Source organism: Dreissena polymorpha, chromosome 9 (assembly GCF_020536995.1).
Source record: "Dreissena polymorpha isolate Duluth1 chromosome 9, UMN_Dpol_1.0, whole genome shotgun sequence".
Lineage (NCBI taxonomy): Eukaryota > Metazoa > Mollusca > Bivalvia > Myida > Dreissenidae > Dreissena > Dreissena polymorpha.
Window position 1 is genome coordinate 41,614,025 of NC_068363.1, and position 14,454 is coordinate 41,628,478.

At 38.4% G+C, this 14,454-nt stretch overlaps 1 protein-coding gene across 6 annotated transcripts in view; it reads left to right on the forward strand.

Moving 5' to 3' along the window:
- LOC127844234 (uncharacterized) overlaps positions 1-12,629 on the forward strand; it is a 36,751-nt gene extending 24,122 nt beyond the window's left edge. For all 6 annotated transcript variants that reach the window (XM_052374299.1, XM_052374300.1, XM_052374301.1 and 3 more), the window contains 7 exons: positions 1,819-2,010; positions 2,808-2,897; positions 3,616-3,708; positions 7,207-7,332; positions 10,929-11,060; positions 11,521-11,637; positions 11,911-12,629. In XM_052374299.1, coding sequence (XP_052230259.1) covers positions 1,819-2,010; positions 2,808-2,897; positions 3,616-3,708; positions 7,207-7,332; positions 10,929-11,060; positions 11,521-11,637; positions 11,911-12,015 — 855 coding nt within the window. In that variant the 3' untranslated portion in view covers positions 12,016-12,629. The remainder of the gene's footprint in view (positions 1-1,818; positions 2,011-2,807; positions 2,898-3,615; positions 3,709-7,206; positions 7,333-10,928; positions 11,061-11,520; positions 11,638-11,910) is intronic.
- The last annotated feature ends 1,825 nt before the right edge of the window (positions 12,630-14,454 follow it).

Below are 14,454 nucleotides of genomic sequence, written 5' to 3' on the forward strand. Positions count from 1 at the left end.
AAACTTCCATAAATGCGGAAAGTGTTGTGCTTGAATAGCCTGTGCAAACTGCACAAGCTAATCTGGGACGACACTTTCCGCTCGAGTATTAAGATCCATTAACCCAGCTTAATTGCATCAAAAGCCTAAAGATTTTTGACATTCTCTGGAGTCCATTTTAAACCAGGTTTTCCGAAGGAAAAAACTGGTAATAAGATTGTTGAATGTCGGCGGGCGGGCGGAACAATTCTAAATGAGCTTGTCCAGGCCATAACTATGTCTTTCATTGTGAGATTTAAAAATTACTCGGTACATTTGTTCACAATCATTGGACAATGTGTCATGCGAAAGAATTAGGTCGATATCTCCAAGTTCAATGTCACACTTTGAGTTCAAAGGTCAAAAATGGCCATAAATGATCTTTTCTGGGCCATAACTATGTCATTCATTGTGAGATTTTAAAATGACTTGGCACATTTGTTCACAATCATTGGACGGTGTGTCATGCCAAAGAATTGCGTCGATATCTCCAAGGTCAAGGTCACACTTGGAGTTCAAAAGTCAAAAATGGCCGTAAATGAGCTTGTCTGGGCCATAAAAATGTCATTCATTGTTAACCAGGTTTTCCGAATGAAAAAACTGGTTATTAGATTGGTGAATGTCTGCAGGCGGGTGGATAATTATTCTGAGCGCAACTCCTCCTTCATTTCTCAACAGATTTCAATCAAATTTTTACAAAATGATTGTCACCAAGTGCCCTGGCGCATATTGTCGGGATTTTATGAATCTGTCGAAATCAAGGTCGCAACGACTAAACATGGATTGAATTTGACACAAAGGTGGTAACTAGGAACAATCAGTAACAATGCACATTTTGAATTGTCTCCCTTTATCAGACTTTTTTATTCCAAATTAAAAACCTGGTTTTGTGAAAATTTTGTCCCTTTTTCCTGGATTGAGCCAGGACTTTGAAACAATATTCGCTACACAATTGCTCCCTTTGAAAACTGTTTTTTTAGAAGTAAATTATTGGTCAGAAACTCAGTTTTAGATTCCAAAGTGTTTAAATAATTATCAGAATATTGCACAAACACACGCTATAAATTTACTTTTAATGCTTTATGTTTTGACATGATGCCTATGTATAACTAACTATATATATTATATTTTTTATACATGTATATATATATATATATATATATATATATATATATATATATATATATATTGTAAAATTATTGATATTTGTTGGCATTCAATTTCATAGTTTTTCACAAATGACTCTTTTTTGGACACGCACATTTGCAGATTTCTGATTTTTGAAAAAAAAAATATATAAAAAAATGATTTGTGTGTGTGTGTGTGTTCAATTTCCTATTTTGGTTAACTAAAATAAACAAATGAAAATTAATGCCCTTCAAATAATACTGACTTAAAAGTATGTGAATACGCGCTTTAAAGAGTAACAGTTACTGTTTATTGCAAAACATTAATAAAGACAATATTTTATGGATAGCAAAAGAACAATTCACATTTTGTCCCTTAACGATGGAAGATGTGATCTGCTTGCTTCATACATATGGTGTTCACACCTGTCCTATAGCTTTTACATATTTGAATTCAAAATTAACTTTATGATAAAAACACATCAGTTTTGTTTCGTTTTCTTACGCAAAATACTTCCGCCTTTCTTGGTTTGATGTTACATCGGCAGCAAAAAAAGGTGCAATATAAATCACATATGGTAATAATTGGGACACTAATTAAACATGAATCACAGTCGATACTGCAGCATGAAAAACAAACAAGAATTTAAAAAATGTATTCCCCATTTTACAGATGAAGCAAAACCACAATCAAGTTATCTGGCTTCTGCAAAAGCTTCGTAGAAAAGCCAGCACAGACAACAGCACCTCTGGCACAATTCAAGAGTTCCTGGACAATCAGCAGTATTCACTCAATGGAATCCTCCGATACGAGAAAGTGTACGGTCATACGTTTGTAAGCACAGGAGGGATCGAAACAACACGGGTAGGTTAAATTAACAGGAATACTGGAAAATCATTGTATTGGACATTTATGCCTCTTCCCATTGCAGACAGTTTATACAAACACATTAGAAAAAGACCAATGCAAATTCCCGAATGTTTTTGTTGTTGTTGTTTAAAAAAATCAGAAGTCCGGGAATTTATATGTCCACAAAGTAGTTAAAAACAACAACACGAAATTGCATTCAGACCAATAAAAATGATTTTACAGTTTCCAATATCAGGGAAATTTTAGCTCACCTGAGCACCACGTGATACTCATGTTAACTTAACGTTCTCACCTTGTCACTATCTCTCATTTTAGCTTTTAACCAGTGTTCTCCTGAAAAAATTGAGAAGCCAGTTATATTTTCAAAGAAGCCAGCGACTAAGCAATAAAATTGGTGTATTTGCAGCATTTCAATTGATATTTTGGGGAATGTAGCCGGCATCTAGATAGAACGTTTCCGGTGAAATCGCCGGCTACGGTGCGTCCGGAGAACCCTTAGATACTGATGAGCAGCAAACAGCATACAACCTGAACAGACTGGGAGCTACTCGCAGGCTGTTCTGGTTTTATGCAGTTTGCACATAGCCATTTTCACTTTGATTCTGAGAGGGAAAGGGTTAAATTGTATATTAAATCCTAAGCAAAAATGTGTATTAGGTAATAGGCAACTAACTAATATTCATAACACCACAATTCTGACTGCCAACTCTCGAACAGTATTATAATAGAGTGATAATGGTATATAGTCAATGTGTTTTGATGATATACGTATGAACTCACTCTTCCCGCAGGACTTTGTCTCGAGGCTTGACCTCCAACCAGGCCAGTTAGTATTAGATGTAGGCTGTGGAATAGGCGGGGGTGCTTTCTACATGGTCAAGGTGAGTATAAACGTTAAGGTTTAAGTTTGTACATATTTATTTTAGAACGATTGCATCCATCGCCTAAGGCTTATGAAAACACAGTCGAGTAGGTTTCCTTGGTAGAACCAGTACTTATTGTCTTTGAGGGAAATCTAAAGAACAATTTCATAGTGAGGATTGAACCGGTAACCTATTGGTTGCTAGGCTGACATCATGTCCATTATGCCAAAGTGAGTTTAAAGTCTGTTGTTGTTGTCTGGTGGTACACCTTTGGCTGATTTTCAAATTAACCCCCAATCACTGGGATATAAGTCGTCCATTTACATTTGGCGCAGTATGCAGCCACAGCACATTAGCTTATTTCCCTCAAAGGTACCTATTTATACACATGGGTGGAGAGGAGCGAGCCTGGGATTATTTTTAGCTCAGAAAAACTCCAGTGGTATGAGTGGCAATCGAAACAGGGACCTTGCTATTCCAATACCAAATTCCTACAACGACAACACTTTTCCCAGTGTGGTACTATGCAAACCATTGTCATTGTCTATAGAAAAACGTTGTGTATCATGTATGAATTAAAGCAGTTTTAAACTTTTATCAAGTGAAAAAAATGTCAGTGTTCAAGTTATGGTACCTTTGTCTATAGAATTTTTTTTCTGATCGTGTATAAAAAAGATTCAGTAGTTTATAGCAAGTTACAAAAATGTGTATCATGACCATGTGTTTATTTCCACAGGAGTTCGGTGTTCAAGTCTTGGCCATTGATCTCTCTACAAACATGATCAGCCTGGCTAGACAAAGGGCACAGGAAGTAGGGGTCAATGATGATGTAAGTAGGGGTCAATGATGATGAAAGTAGGGGTCAATAATGATGAAAGTAGGGGTCAATGATGATGTAAGTAGGGGTCAATGAGGATGTAAGCAGGGGTCAATGATGATGTAAGTAGGGGTCAATGATGATGAAAGTAGGGGTCAATGATGATGAAAGTAGGGGTCAATGATGATGAAAGTAGGGGTCAATGATAATGAAAGTAGGGGTCACGATGATGAAAGTAGGGGTCAATAATGATGAAAGTAGGGGTCAATGATGATGAAAGTAGGGGTCAATGATGATGTAAATAGGGGTCAATGATGATGTTACTAGGGGTCAATGATGATGTAAGTAGGGGTCAATGATAATGCAAGTTGGGTCAATGATGATGTAAGTAGGGGTCAATGGTAATGTAAGTGGGGGTCAATGATGATGTAAGTAGGGGTCAATGATGATGTAAAAAGGGGGGTCGATGAAGATGTAATTAGGGGTCAATGATGATGTAAGGAGGGGTCAATTATGATGTCAGTAGGTGTCAATGATGATGTAAGTATAGGTAGAAAAGGATGTAAGTAGGGGTCAATGATGACGTAAGTAGGTTTCAATGATGATGTAAGTAGAGGTAAATTAGGATGTAAGTAGGGGTCAATGATGATGTAATTAGGTGTCAATCATGATGTAAGTAGGGGTCAATGATGATGTAAGTAGGGGTCAATGATGATGTAAGTAGGTGGGTCAATTGATGATGTAAGTAGGGGTCAATGATGATGTAAGAAGGGGTCAGTGATGATGTAAGTAGGGGGGTCAATGATGATGTAAGTAGGGGTCAATGATGATGTAAGAAGGGGTCAATGATGATGCAAATATGGGTCAATGATGATGCAAGTATGGATCAATGATGATGTAAGTAGGGGTCAATGATGATATAAGAAGGGGTCAATGATGATGTAAGTAGGGGTCAATGATGACGTAAGTATGGGTCAATGATGATGTAAGTAGGGGTCAATGATGGTGTAAGAAGGGGGGGTCAATGATGATGTAAGTAGGGGTCAATGATGATGTAAGTAGGGGTCAATGATGATACAAGTATGGGTCAATGATCATGTAAGTATGGATCAATGATGATGTAAGTAGGGGTCAATGATGATATAAGTAGGGGGGTCAGTGATGATGTAAGTAGGGGTCAATGATGATGTAAGTAGGGGTCAATGATGATGTAGTAGGGGTCAGTGCTGATGTAAGTGGGGTCAATTATGATGTAAGTTGTGGTCAATTATGACGTAAGTAGGGGTCAATGATGATTTAAGATTTAAGAAGAGGTCAATTATGATATAAGTATCAATCAATGATGATGTAAGTAGGGGGTCAATGAGGATGTAAGTAGGAGTCAATGAGGATGTAAGTAGGGCAATAATGATGTAAGTAGGGGGTGCAAACTGCACAGTGTAATCTGGGCAACGCTTTACGCACATGCAAACTGCACAGTGTAATCTGGGCAATGCTTTACGCACATGCAAACTGCACAGTGTAATCTGGGCAACGCTTTACACACATGCAAACTGCACAGTGTTATCTGGGCAACACTTTACACACATGCAAACTGCACAGTGTAATCTGGACAACGCTTTACGCACATGCAAACTGCACAGTGTAATCTGGGCAACACTTTACACATATGCAAACTGCACAGTGTAATCTGGTCAACACATTACTCACATGCAAACTGCACAGTGTAATCTGGGCAACACTTTACACACATGCAAACTGCACAGTGTAATCTGGGCAACACTTTACGCACATGCAAACTGCACAGTGTAATCTGGGCAACGCTTTACACACATGCAAACTGCACAGTGTAATCTGGGCAACACTTTACACACATGCAAACTGCACAGTGTAATCTGGGCAACGCTTAACACATATGCAAACTGCACAGTGTAATCTGGGCAACGCTTTACACACATGCAAATTGCACAGTGTAATATGGGCAACACTTTACACACATGCAAACTGTGCAGTGTAATCTGGGCAATGCTTTACACACATGCAAATTGCACAGTGTAATCTGGGAAACAATTTACACACATGCAAACTTCATAGTGTAATCTGGGCAACGCTTTACACACATGCAAACTGCACAGTGTAATCCGGGCAACGCTTTACACACATGCAAACTGCACAGTGTAATCTGGGCAACACTTTACACACATGCAAACTGCACAGTGTAATCTGGGCAACACTTTACACACATGCAAACTGCACAGTGTAATCTGGGCAACGCTTTACGCACATGCAAACTGAAAAGTGTAATCTGGGCAACGCTTTACGCACATGCAAACGGCACAGTGTTATCTGGGCAACGCTTTACGCACATGCAAACTGCACAGTGTAATCTGGGCAACGCTTTACGCACATGCAAACTGCACAGTGTAATCTGGGCAACGCTTTACACACATGCAAACTGCACAGTGTAATCTGGGCAACGCTTTACGCACATGCAAACTGCACAGTGTAATCTGGGCAATGCTTTACGCACATGCAAACGGCACAGTGTAATACGGGCAACACTTTACGCACATGCAAACTGCACAGTGTAGTCTGGGCAACACTTTACACACATGCAAACTGCATAGTGTAATATGGGCAACGCTTAACGCACATGCAAACTGCACAGTGTAATCTGGACAACGTTTTATGCACATGCAAACTGCACAGTATAATCTGGGCAACGCTTTACACACATGCAAACTGCACAGTGTAATCTGGGCAACGCTTTACACACATGCAAACTGCACAGTGTAATCTGGGCAACGCTTTACACACATGCAAACTGCACACTGTAATCTGGGCAACGCTTTATGCACATGCAAACTGCACAGTGTAATCTGGGCAACGCTTTACACACATGCAAACTGCACAGTGTAATCTGGGCAACACTTTACACACATGCAAACTGCTCAGTGTAATCTGGGCAACACTTTACGCACATGCAAACTGCACAGTGTAATCTTGGCAACGCTTTACACACATGCAAACTTCACAGTGTAATCTTGGCAACGCTTTACAAACATGCAAACTGCACAGTGTAATCTGGGCAACGCCTTACACACATGCAAACTGCACAGTGTAATCTGGGCAACGCTTTACACACATACAAACTGCACAGTGTAATCTGGGCAACGCTTTACGCACATGCAAACTGCACAGTGTAATCTGGACAACACTTTACACACATGCATTTAAGCCCTATTATCCCAGAGGGAGGTTCATGTAATTTTCAAAGGACATCTAGCAAATAATTTTGATCTTTCATCGTGCTACTGTGTATAATGTTTACCTGACTTGGGATCAAAGAAAAGCCTAATAATGTTAAGATCAATAGGTCAAGTGTCAAGGTCCCAGTAGCATGCATTAAAAAACTTAACACATCTTTATGTTGACAACTCTGCAGGAATATGATTTTATAAAGACAATTAATAGTATATGAAATTGACAAAATACATTTTATTTCCCCAGGAGGTACAGTTTGAGATTGCTGATGCAACAAAACGAGATTACAAACCAGAGACGTTTGACGTGATCTACAGCCGGGACACTATTCTTCACATTCAGGACAAGCTTGCTCTCTTTAAGCAATTCTATGTAAGTATTTATTATGCCCCCCTTCGAAGAAGAGGGGGTATATTGCTTTGCTCATGTCGGTCTGTCGGTCGGTCTGTCCGTCCACCAGGTGGTTGTCAGACGATAACTCAAGAACGCTTGGGCCTAGGATCATGAAACTTCATAGGTACATTGATCATGACTCGCAGATGACCCCTATTGATTTTGAGGTCACTAGGTCAAAGGTCAAGGTCACGGTGACCAGAAATAGTAAAATGGTTTTTGAATGATAACTCAAGAACACATACGCCTAGGATCATGAAACTTCATGGGTAGATTGATCATGACTTGCAGATGACCCCTATTGATTTTGAGGTCACTAGGTCAAAGGTCAAGGTCACGGTGACCCGAAATAGTAAAATGGTTTCCAGATGATAACTCAAGAACGCATACGCCTAGGATCATGAAACTTCATGGGTAGATTGATCATGACTCGCAGATGACCCCTATTGATTTTGAGGTCACTAGGTCAAGGTCACGGTGACCCAAAATAGTAAAATGGTTTTTGGATGATAACTCAAGAACGCATACGCCTAGGATCATGAAACTTCATAGGTAGATTGATGATGACTTGCAGATTACCCCTAGTGATTTTGAGGTCACAAGGTCAAAGGTCAAGGTCACAGTGACCCGAAATAGTAAAATGATTTTCGGATGATAACTCAAGCACGCTTCATAGGTACATTGATCGTGACCGGCAGATGACCCCTATTGATTTTCAGGTCACTAGGTCAAGGTCACAGTGACAAAAATCGTATTCACACAATGGCTGCCACTACAACAGACAGCCCATATGGGGGGCATGCATGTTTTACAAACAGCCCTTGTTTGAGAACTATTTTGTGTGACATTTTGGCTAGTTTATGCAATAAAGTCTGATGAAGCTCTCCTATGCTTTTAATCTTACAACATTCCAATGTCTCTGAATTGTTTTGTTCTTATGAAAGTGTACTATTGCATTTTGTACAAAACTTATATATGGGATTTGGGGTCGGGGGGGGGGGGGGTATTTTTCAGTTCTATTTTTCACTTCCTCATGGGTATTATACTTTATCCTGTCACATGCCTTTAAAACAGCCCGATAACCAGGTAACCTAATATCCCAAAAGATATAAGGCTAGATGACCACGTGACCTCGAATATCCGTCAGTTGCTCTCCGCGATTGTGCACGCCTGTACTTTTTTCTATTAATAAAATATACTTGTTTTCAATTAAAAAACAACAAAATACATGTAAAGCACTGTTTGTTTAAACATTATTATTTTAACAGCATAATTTTGTCTTTGTATATTGAATTAATAACGATTGACCAGATGACTTGTTTAACAAGATGGAAGCTAGCCTAAGCGTTTTGCATGACATGGCGTAACAATGTTTTTGTTCGCGCGTGTTTTTTCCCATATTAAATATTTAAACACAAAATACTCGAAAACTAGATGTTTTAGAAACATTTCAACGAATGTGACAGGATAAATAGAATGATAGGTTGGTGACGTGGATGGAGAATGGTTATCTGGCTTGTCGGAGGATCTTATCGGGTTCGCCTTCGGCTCCCCCGATAACTTCCTCTGACCTGCCAGATAACCATTCTCCATCCACGTCACCTACCTATTATTCTCTATATATTAGGGCAATCTTTTGCTTACAACTTTCTATTCACAACATGATGTGCCAGTGGTATATGTTACAACTTTCTATTCACAACATGATGTGCCAGTGGTATATGTTACAACTTTCTATTCACAACATGATGTGCCAGTGGTATATGTTACAACTTTACATTCACAACATGATGTCCCAGTGGTATATGTTACAACTTTCTATTCACAACATGATGTGCCAGTGGTATATGTTACAACTTTCTATTCACAACATGATGTGCCAGTGGTATATGTTATAACTTTCTATTCACAACATGATGTGCCAGTGGTATATGTTACAACTTTCTATTCACAACATGATGTGCCAGTGGTATATGTTACAACTTTCTATTCACAACATGATGTGCCAGTGGTATATGTTACAATTTTCTATTCACAACATGATGTGCCAGTGGTATATGTTACAACTTTCTATTCACAACATGATGTGCCAGTGGTATATGCTACAACTTTCTATTCACAACATGATGTGCCAGTGGTATATGTTACAACTTTCTATTCACAACATGATGTGCCAGTGGTATATGTTACAACTTTCTATTCACAACATGATGTGCCAGTGGTATATGTTACAACTTTCTATTCACAACATGATGTGCGAGTGGTATATGTTACAACTTTCCATTCACAACATGATGTGCCAGTGGTATATGTTACAACTTTCCATTCACAACATGATGTGCCAGTGGTATATGTTACAACTTTCTATTCACAACATGATGTGCCAGTGGTATATGTTACAACTTTCCATTCACAACATGATGTGCCAGTGGTATATGCTACAACTTTCTATTCACAACATGATGTGCCAGTGGTATATGTTACAACTTTCTATTTACAACATGATGTGCCAGTGGTATATGTTACAACTTTCCATTCACAACATGATATGCCAGTGGTATATGTTACAACTTTCTATTCACAACATGATGTGCCAGTGGTATATGTTACAACTTTCTATTCACAACATGATGTGCCAGTGGTATATGTTACAACTTTCCATTCACAACATGATGTGCCAGTGGTATATGTTACAACTTTCCATTCACAACATGATGTGCCAGTGGTATATGTTACAACTTTCCATTCACAACATGATGTGCCAGTGGTATATGTTACAACTGGCTAAATATGAGCCGTGTTCTGGGAATACTCTACTTAATGCATGTGCTTTAAGTGTCATCCGATGTAAGCCTGTGCAGTACGACCATACTTTCTGCTTTTATGTAATTTTTCTTTGAATGGAGGTCTCTTCAAACGAAAATCCTGTGTAGGCGAAGTTTCATCCCTGATTAGCCTGTGCAGAAATATTTAGCCCACATTTCCCAGAATGAAACTCATTTTACAACATATGTGTCTGGCTCTGAGAAAACTGGGCTTAATTCATGTGCGTAAAGTGCCGTCCCAGATTAGCCTGTGCTGTCTGCATAGGCTAATCAGGGACGACACTTTCTGCTTTAATGGTATTTTTAGTTTCAAGGAAGTCCCGTCTTACCGAAAATCAAGTTTAAGCGGAAAGTGTCGTCCCTGATAAGCTTGTGCGGACTGCACAAGCTAATCTGGGACGACACTTTACGCACATGCATTATGACCATCTTTCACAGAACAAGACACATATGTCAGGAGATTGGTGGTTTTACATCGCTGATGTGGGGGTCTTTGGTCCTGCAACAGGGAAAATCAAGATCTAGTCTTCTGCTCCACTAGAAATGGTTGAGCTTGATTGCATCTAAAGCCGAAGGCTTATTTCAATGCTTTCGAGTCCGTTTCCGGAGTAGAAAATGTTCTTTGTACCTTTATTCCCCTGCCACAAGCGGAGAGATATAGAATTGGCGTTGTTCGTCCGTCTGTCACCAAAATTTTGATATTTGTGGGGGATATCAATTCATTGAATTTGCTTGTTGGTTTTGTTTTAGAAATGGTTGAAGCCTGGAGGGAAGCTGTTCATCACTGACTACTGCTGCAGCGACGGTGACCATAGCGACAAGTTCAAGGCCTACGTGAACCAGAGAAGTTACAATCTACTATCACCCGCCAAGTATGGCGAGGTAAAGTAGAGCGTGGGACAAATATATACAATCATTTGATTTTGTGATTAATTTATTAAACGTCGTCCATCAAAATTAGGTACTGATAATGATGCAATTTTTTATGAAGTATGTATAGTTTGTAGTATTGTAATGTAGTAAATTAAGTTAGTTTTACTAATTTGATAAAATGTAATTGTCTCTCAATCCCTTTCATGGTTACAATGTAATTCATAAAAAACAACAACATAATTTATGAGTTTCTATCGCCTTCCATAGGCGGTGGGATATAGAATTGGCGTTGGCTGTCCATCTATCATTCTGTGTGTCACAAAATTTTGAAATTGAACGAATTTGCTTGTTTTAGTGCAATTTTTGGTAGTTATTTAAATTTATAAAAAGTTTTTTTTTGACAGGAAAATCTTGAAAAATGCTAATTTTTCAAAACACTTACAAATATGTTCTGTTGTATGCGTCACAGGTTATTACAGCAGCTGGATTCTCTACAGTGGATGCTAGGGATAGGACAGACTTGTTTGTGGAATGCCTTGAGAAGGAACTAGTACACCTCCAGTCTATCCAGGAAGAGTTTGTACAGGTAAGACCCTCACGTTGTAGTCACGGTCTGGTAAAATTGGGCTTAATGCATGAGTGTAATGTGTCATCCGTGATTATGTGCAGCCAGCGCAGGCTAATTAGGGATGACGCTTTCTGCCTTGACTGGATATTTGTTAAGGAGAGACGTTATTAAAATTAAAAATTCCATAAGCGCAGCAAGTGTTGTCCAGCATAAGGTTGTGCGATCTGCGAGTGGTAATTTAAATATTGTTTTTAACTTTTTACCCAATGCCAATCCGTTGCATATTTTCAGCAATTCTCGCAAAGCGACTACGACTACTTAGTGAATGGGTGGAAGGATAAGCTGGGACGAACAGAAGACCAAAGGTGGGGGGTGTTCTATGCAGAGAAGAATTGAGGGCAGAAACAATAATGGAAGATTGACCGGGAAATTGACATAGTAGCAATATGTGATGGCAATAAAATCACGTTATGAAGGGATCCATGCGCTATAATTCTCTGAACTTATTACCATTTGTCACAGGTAGATAGGTTTGTCAGTTGATGGTTTATATTTTAGGTTTGATATGGTGCATTGTACATTACACTAGAGTATATCTTAAAAATTAGCCATGTTTATGTTCATAGATTAAGAGTCCCCGGGTTGCTGTTTTGATGCTTTATTATATAGAAGATAAAAAATATTTATTATATGGACCATGCTATGTGAAAAGGGGGTTTAACGTATATTGCGCTCATGAAATTATGGGTAATTTTTTTATAACCTGTTATGGATTTTTACTGTGATTATTTATTGTTTTATTAAGGACATATTTTTATGCCCAATGTTTTTAATTCAAACCATCAGTATTAAGATTTGTTATATCACCTGCTGATAAAAGAACCATTATGTTTTATACGTGATACGATCAATGTGCTATTTCATGTATATCATATCTAATTTAACATTACTGATGTCTTTTGTTAGTGTTTTGATAACAAAGCTGAAATAAAAATGTGGTCGAAATATTATGAGATCAGTGGTTTTCCTTTTCGTTTAAATAAGATGTTAATATTTTTTGTGTGCAATATTTAATCAGGAAACCTTTTATGCTTAGATTGTAGCTGTAATCAAGTTTCTCAAAGTTCATGATTCTATGCACGTACGAACCAATTCTTGTACTCAATATTTAGTGCGTCTCCAAGATAATTAGTTCCTTCCGCACCTGGTGGTTGCTTAAGGCGAGGACCGCGTGTGTTTCCCTAGACAAATGCCTAGCTTAGAGACTAACGAAAGTTGGGAACAATTTTGAGCCAAAGCTGTTTTTTCAGCCGTTTTGTTTTATGACCCTAGATATATAGCGATCGGCCTGTCCGATGGTTCGCTCTTTCGTTCTTTAATGAAAATGACACTTCATATAACACCAGAATTGCTTCATACAAAGCTTTTATATCAGAATGTTATGTCTCTAAACACCAGCAACAAATCCATGTTTCGACATAACCATTGACATTGTTTGCACATCTACCTATTCAGAGTGTCATTGTTAGCATAAGTCCCTGAAGTGTCCAAAGTCGTAGTGTATCCCAATAACGGGGTTAATGTAACACAAATAACGTTTGCTTTAATGCTTTAATACGTTCATGGCTGTTCTATTCGAACACTCTCGACACGCCAACCTCAGCCGACCCCATTTTGACAATTTTGGTTAACCCAAAATGACGCGTCTCGCATAACATCAATATCGCGTTACATCAATGATGCGTTAGTGATACTATCAACACACTAAATATGACTATACAATATCAAGTTCCAAAACTATGATCGAAGTTGGAAGTGAAATCCGAAATTAAAATGTTCCTCGATTAAAACCTCATATCAAATTATTTTCAAAAACCAACGTTTTCTGCTTTCAATATAAACATTTAAGTCCCGTACCGGTTTACTCCTAGTTCGTCTTTGTGTCCGTCTGAATCCAGGTTTTAGTAAAAAAAATATTAAGATTTGATCATAAAAAATGGTTTGTGCATAGAGTGCCAAATGGTCAATAAGCACGTTATTTCAGTTCCTTTTTCCTCAGACAAAAATTTTGGTTGTTATGGCTTCGGAAATGTTTGAAAACAACAGTCTTGATCTTGCGTTAAATCAAAAATCATTTAAGCTAGTTTGATGAGACTTGGTATGTTGATAGAGAACCATATATCTCAGGGGAATGTGCACGTTTTTTTTCAGTTTTGTCCCTCTGTCCGTTCATCCGTCCACCTGCACATCCAAAAATCTAATCCCTATGATATATGCATACAGAGCTTTAGATATAGGTTAATGAAACTCTACATGTGAATAAAAGACTTATGTGGACTACGCACGGTATTTGACTTTCTGTCTGTCTGATTGTCTACACGTCTCAAAATCTGGATTGTGCCTTAACTTAAAAGTACTTGAGATAGGTTGATACGACTCAGTTTTTGGATAGAAGACTTATTAGGGAATATGTATGTCAATTCCGTTTTTAAATCAGACAAGTATTGCAGTTGATATAGTTACAGATATAAGTGAAAACTAATACCTCGATTCTGCAACAACTCAAACATTTGGCTTGACGAAACTCGTTACGAAGGTATAGGTCGATGTGGAGGAATATGCATGCACGTTATTTCAGTTGCGTCTTTCTATCTGTCCGTCCGTATGTATGTCCAAAATATCTGGATCCTGCTATAGGCCCCTAACTCAGAAAGTAGTTGAGCTGGGTTGATGAAACTCGGTATATGGATAGAGAGCAATGTGCGAAATAGGCAGTTTGTCTGCGTCCTACACAATTTTAGATCGCTTAGGTTATATAAAAAAACGAAAACTTTA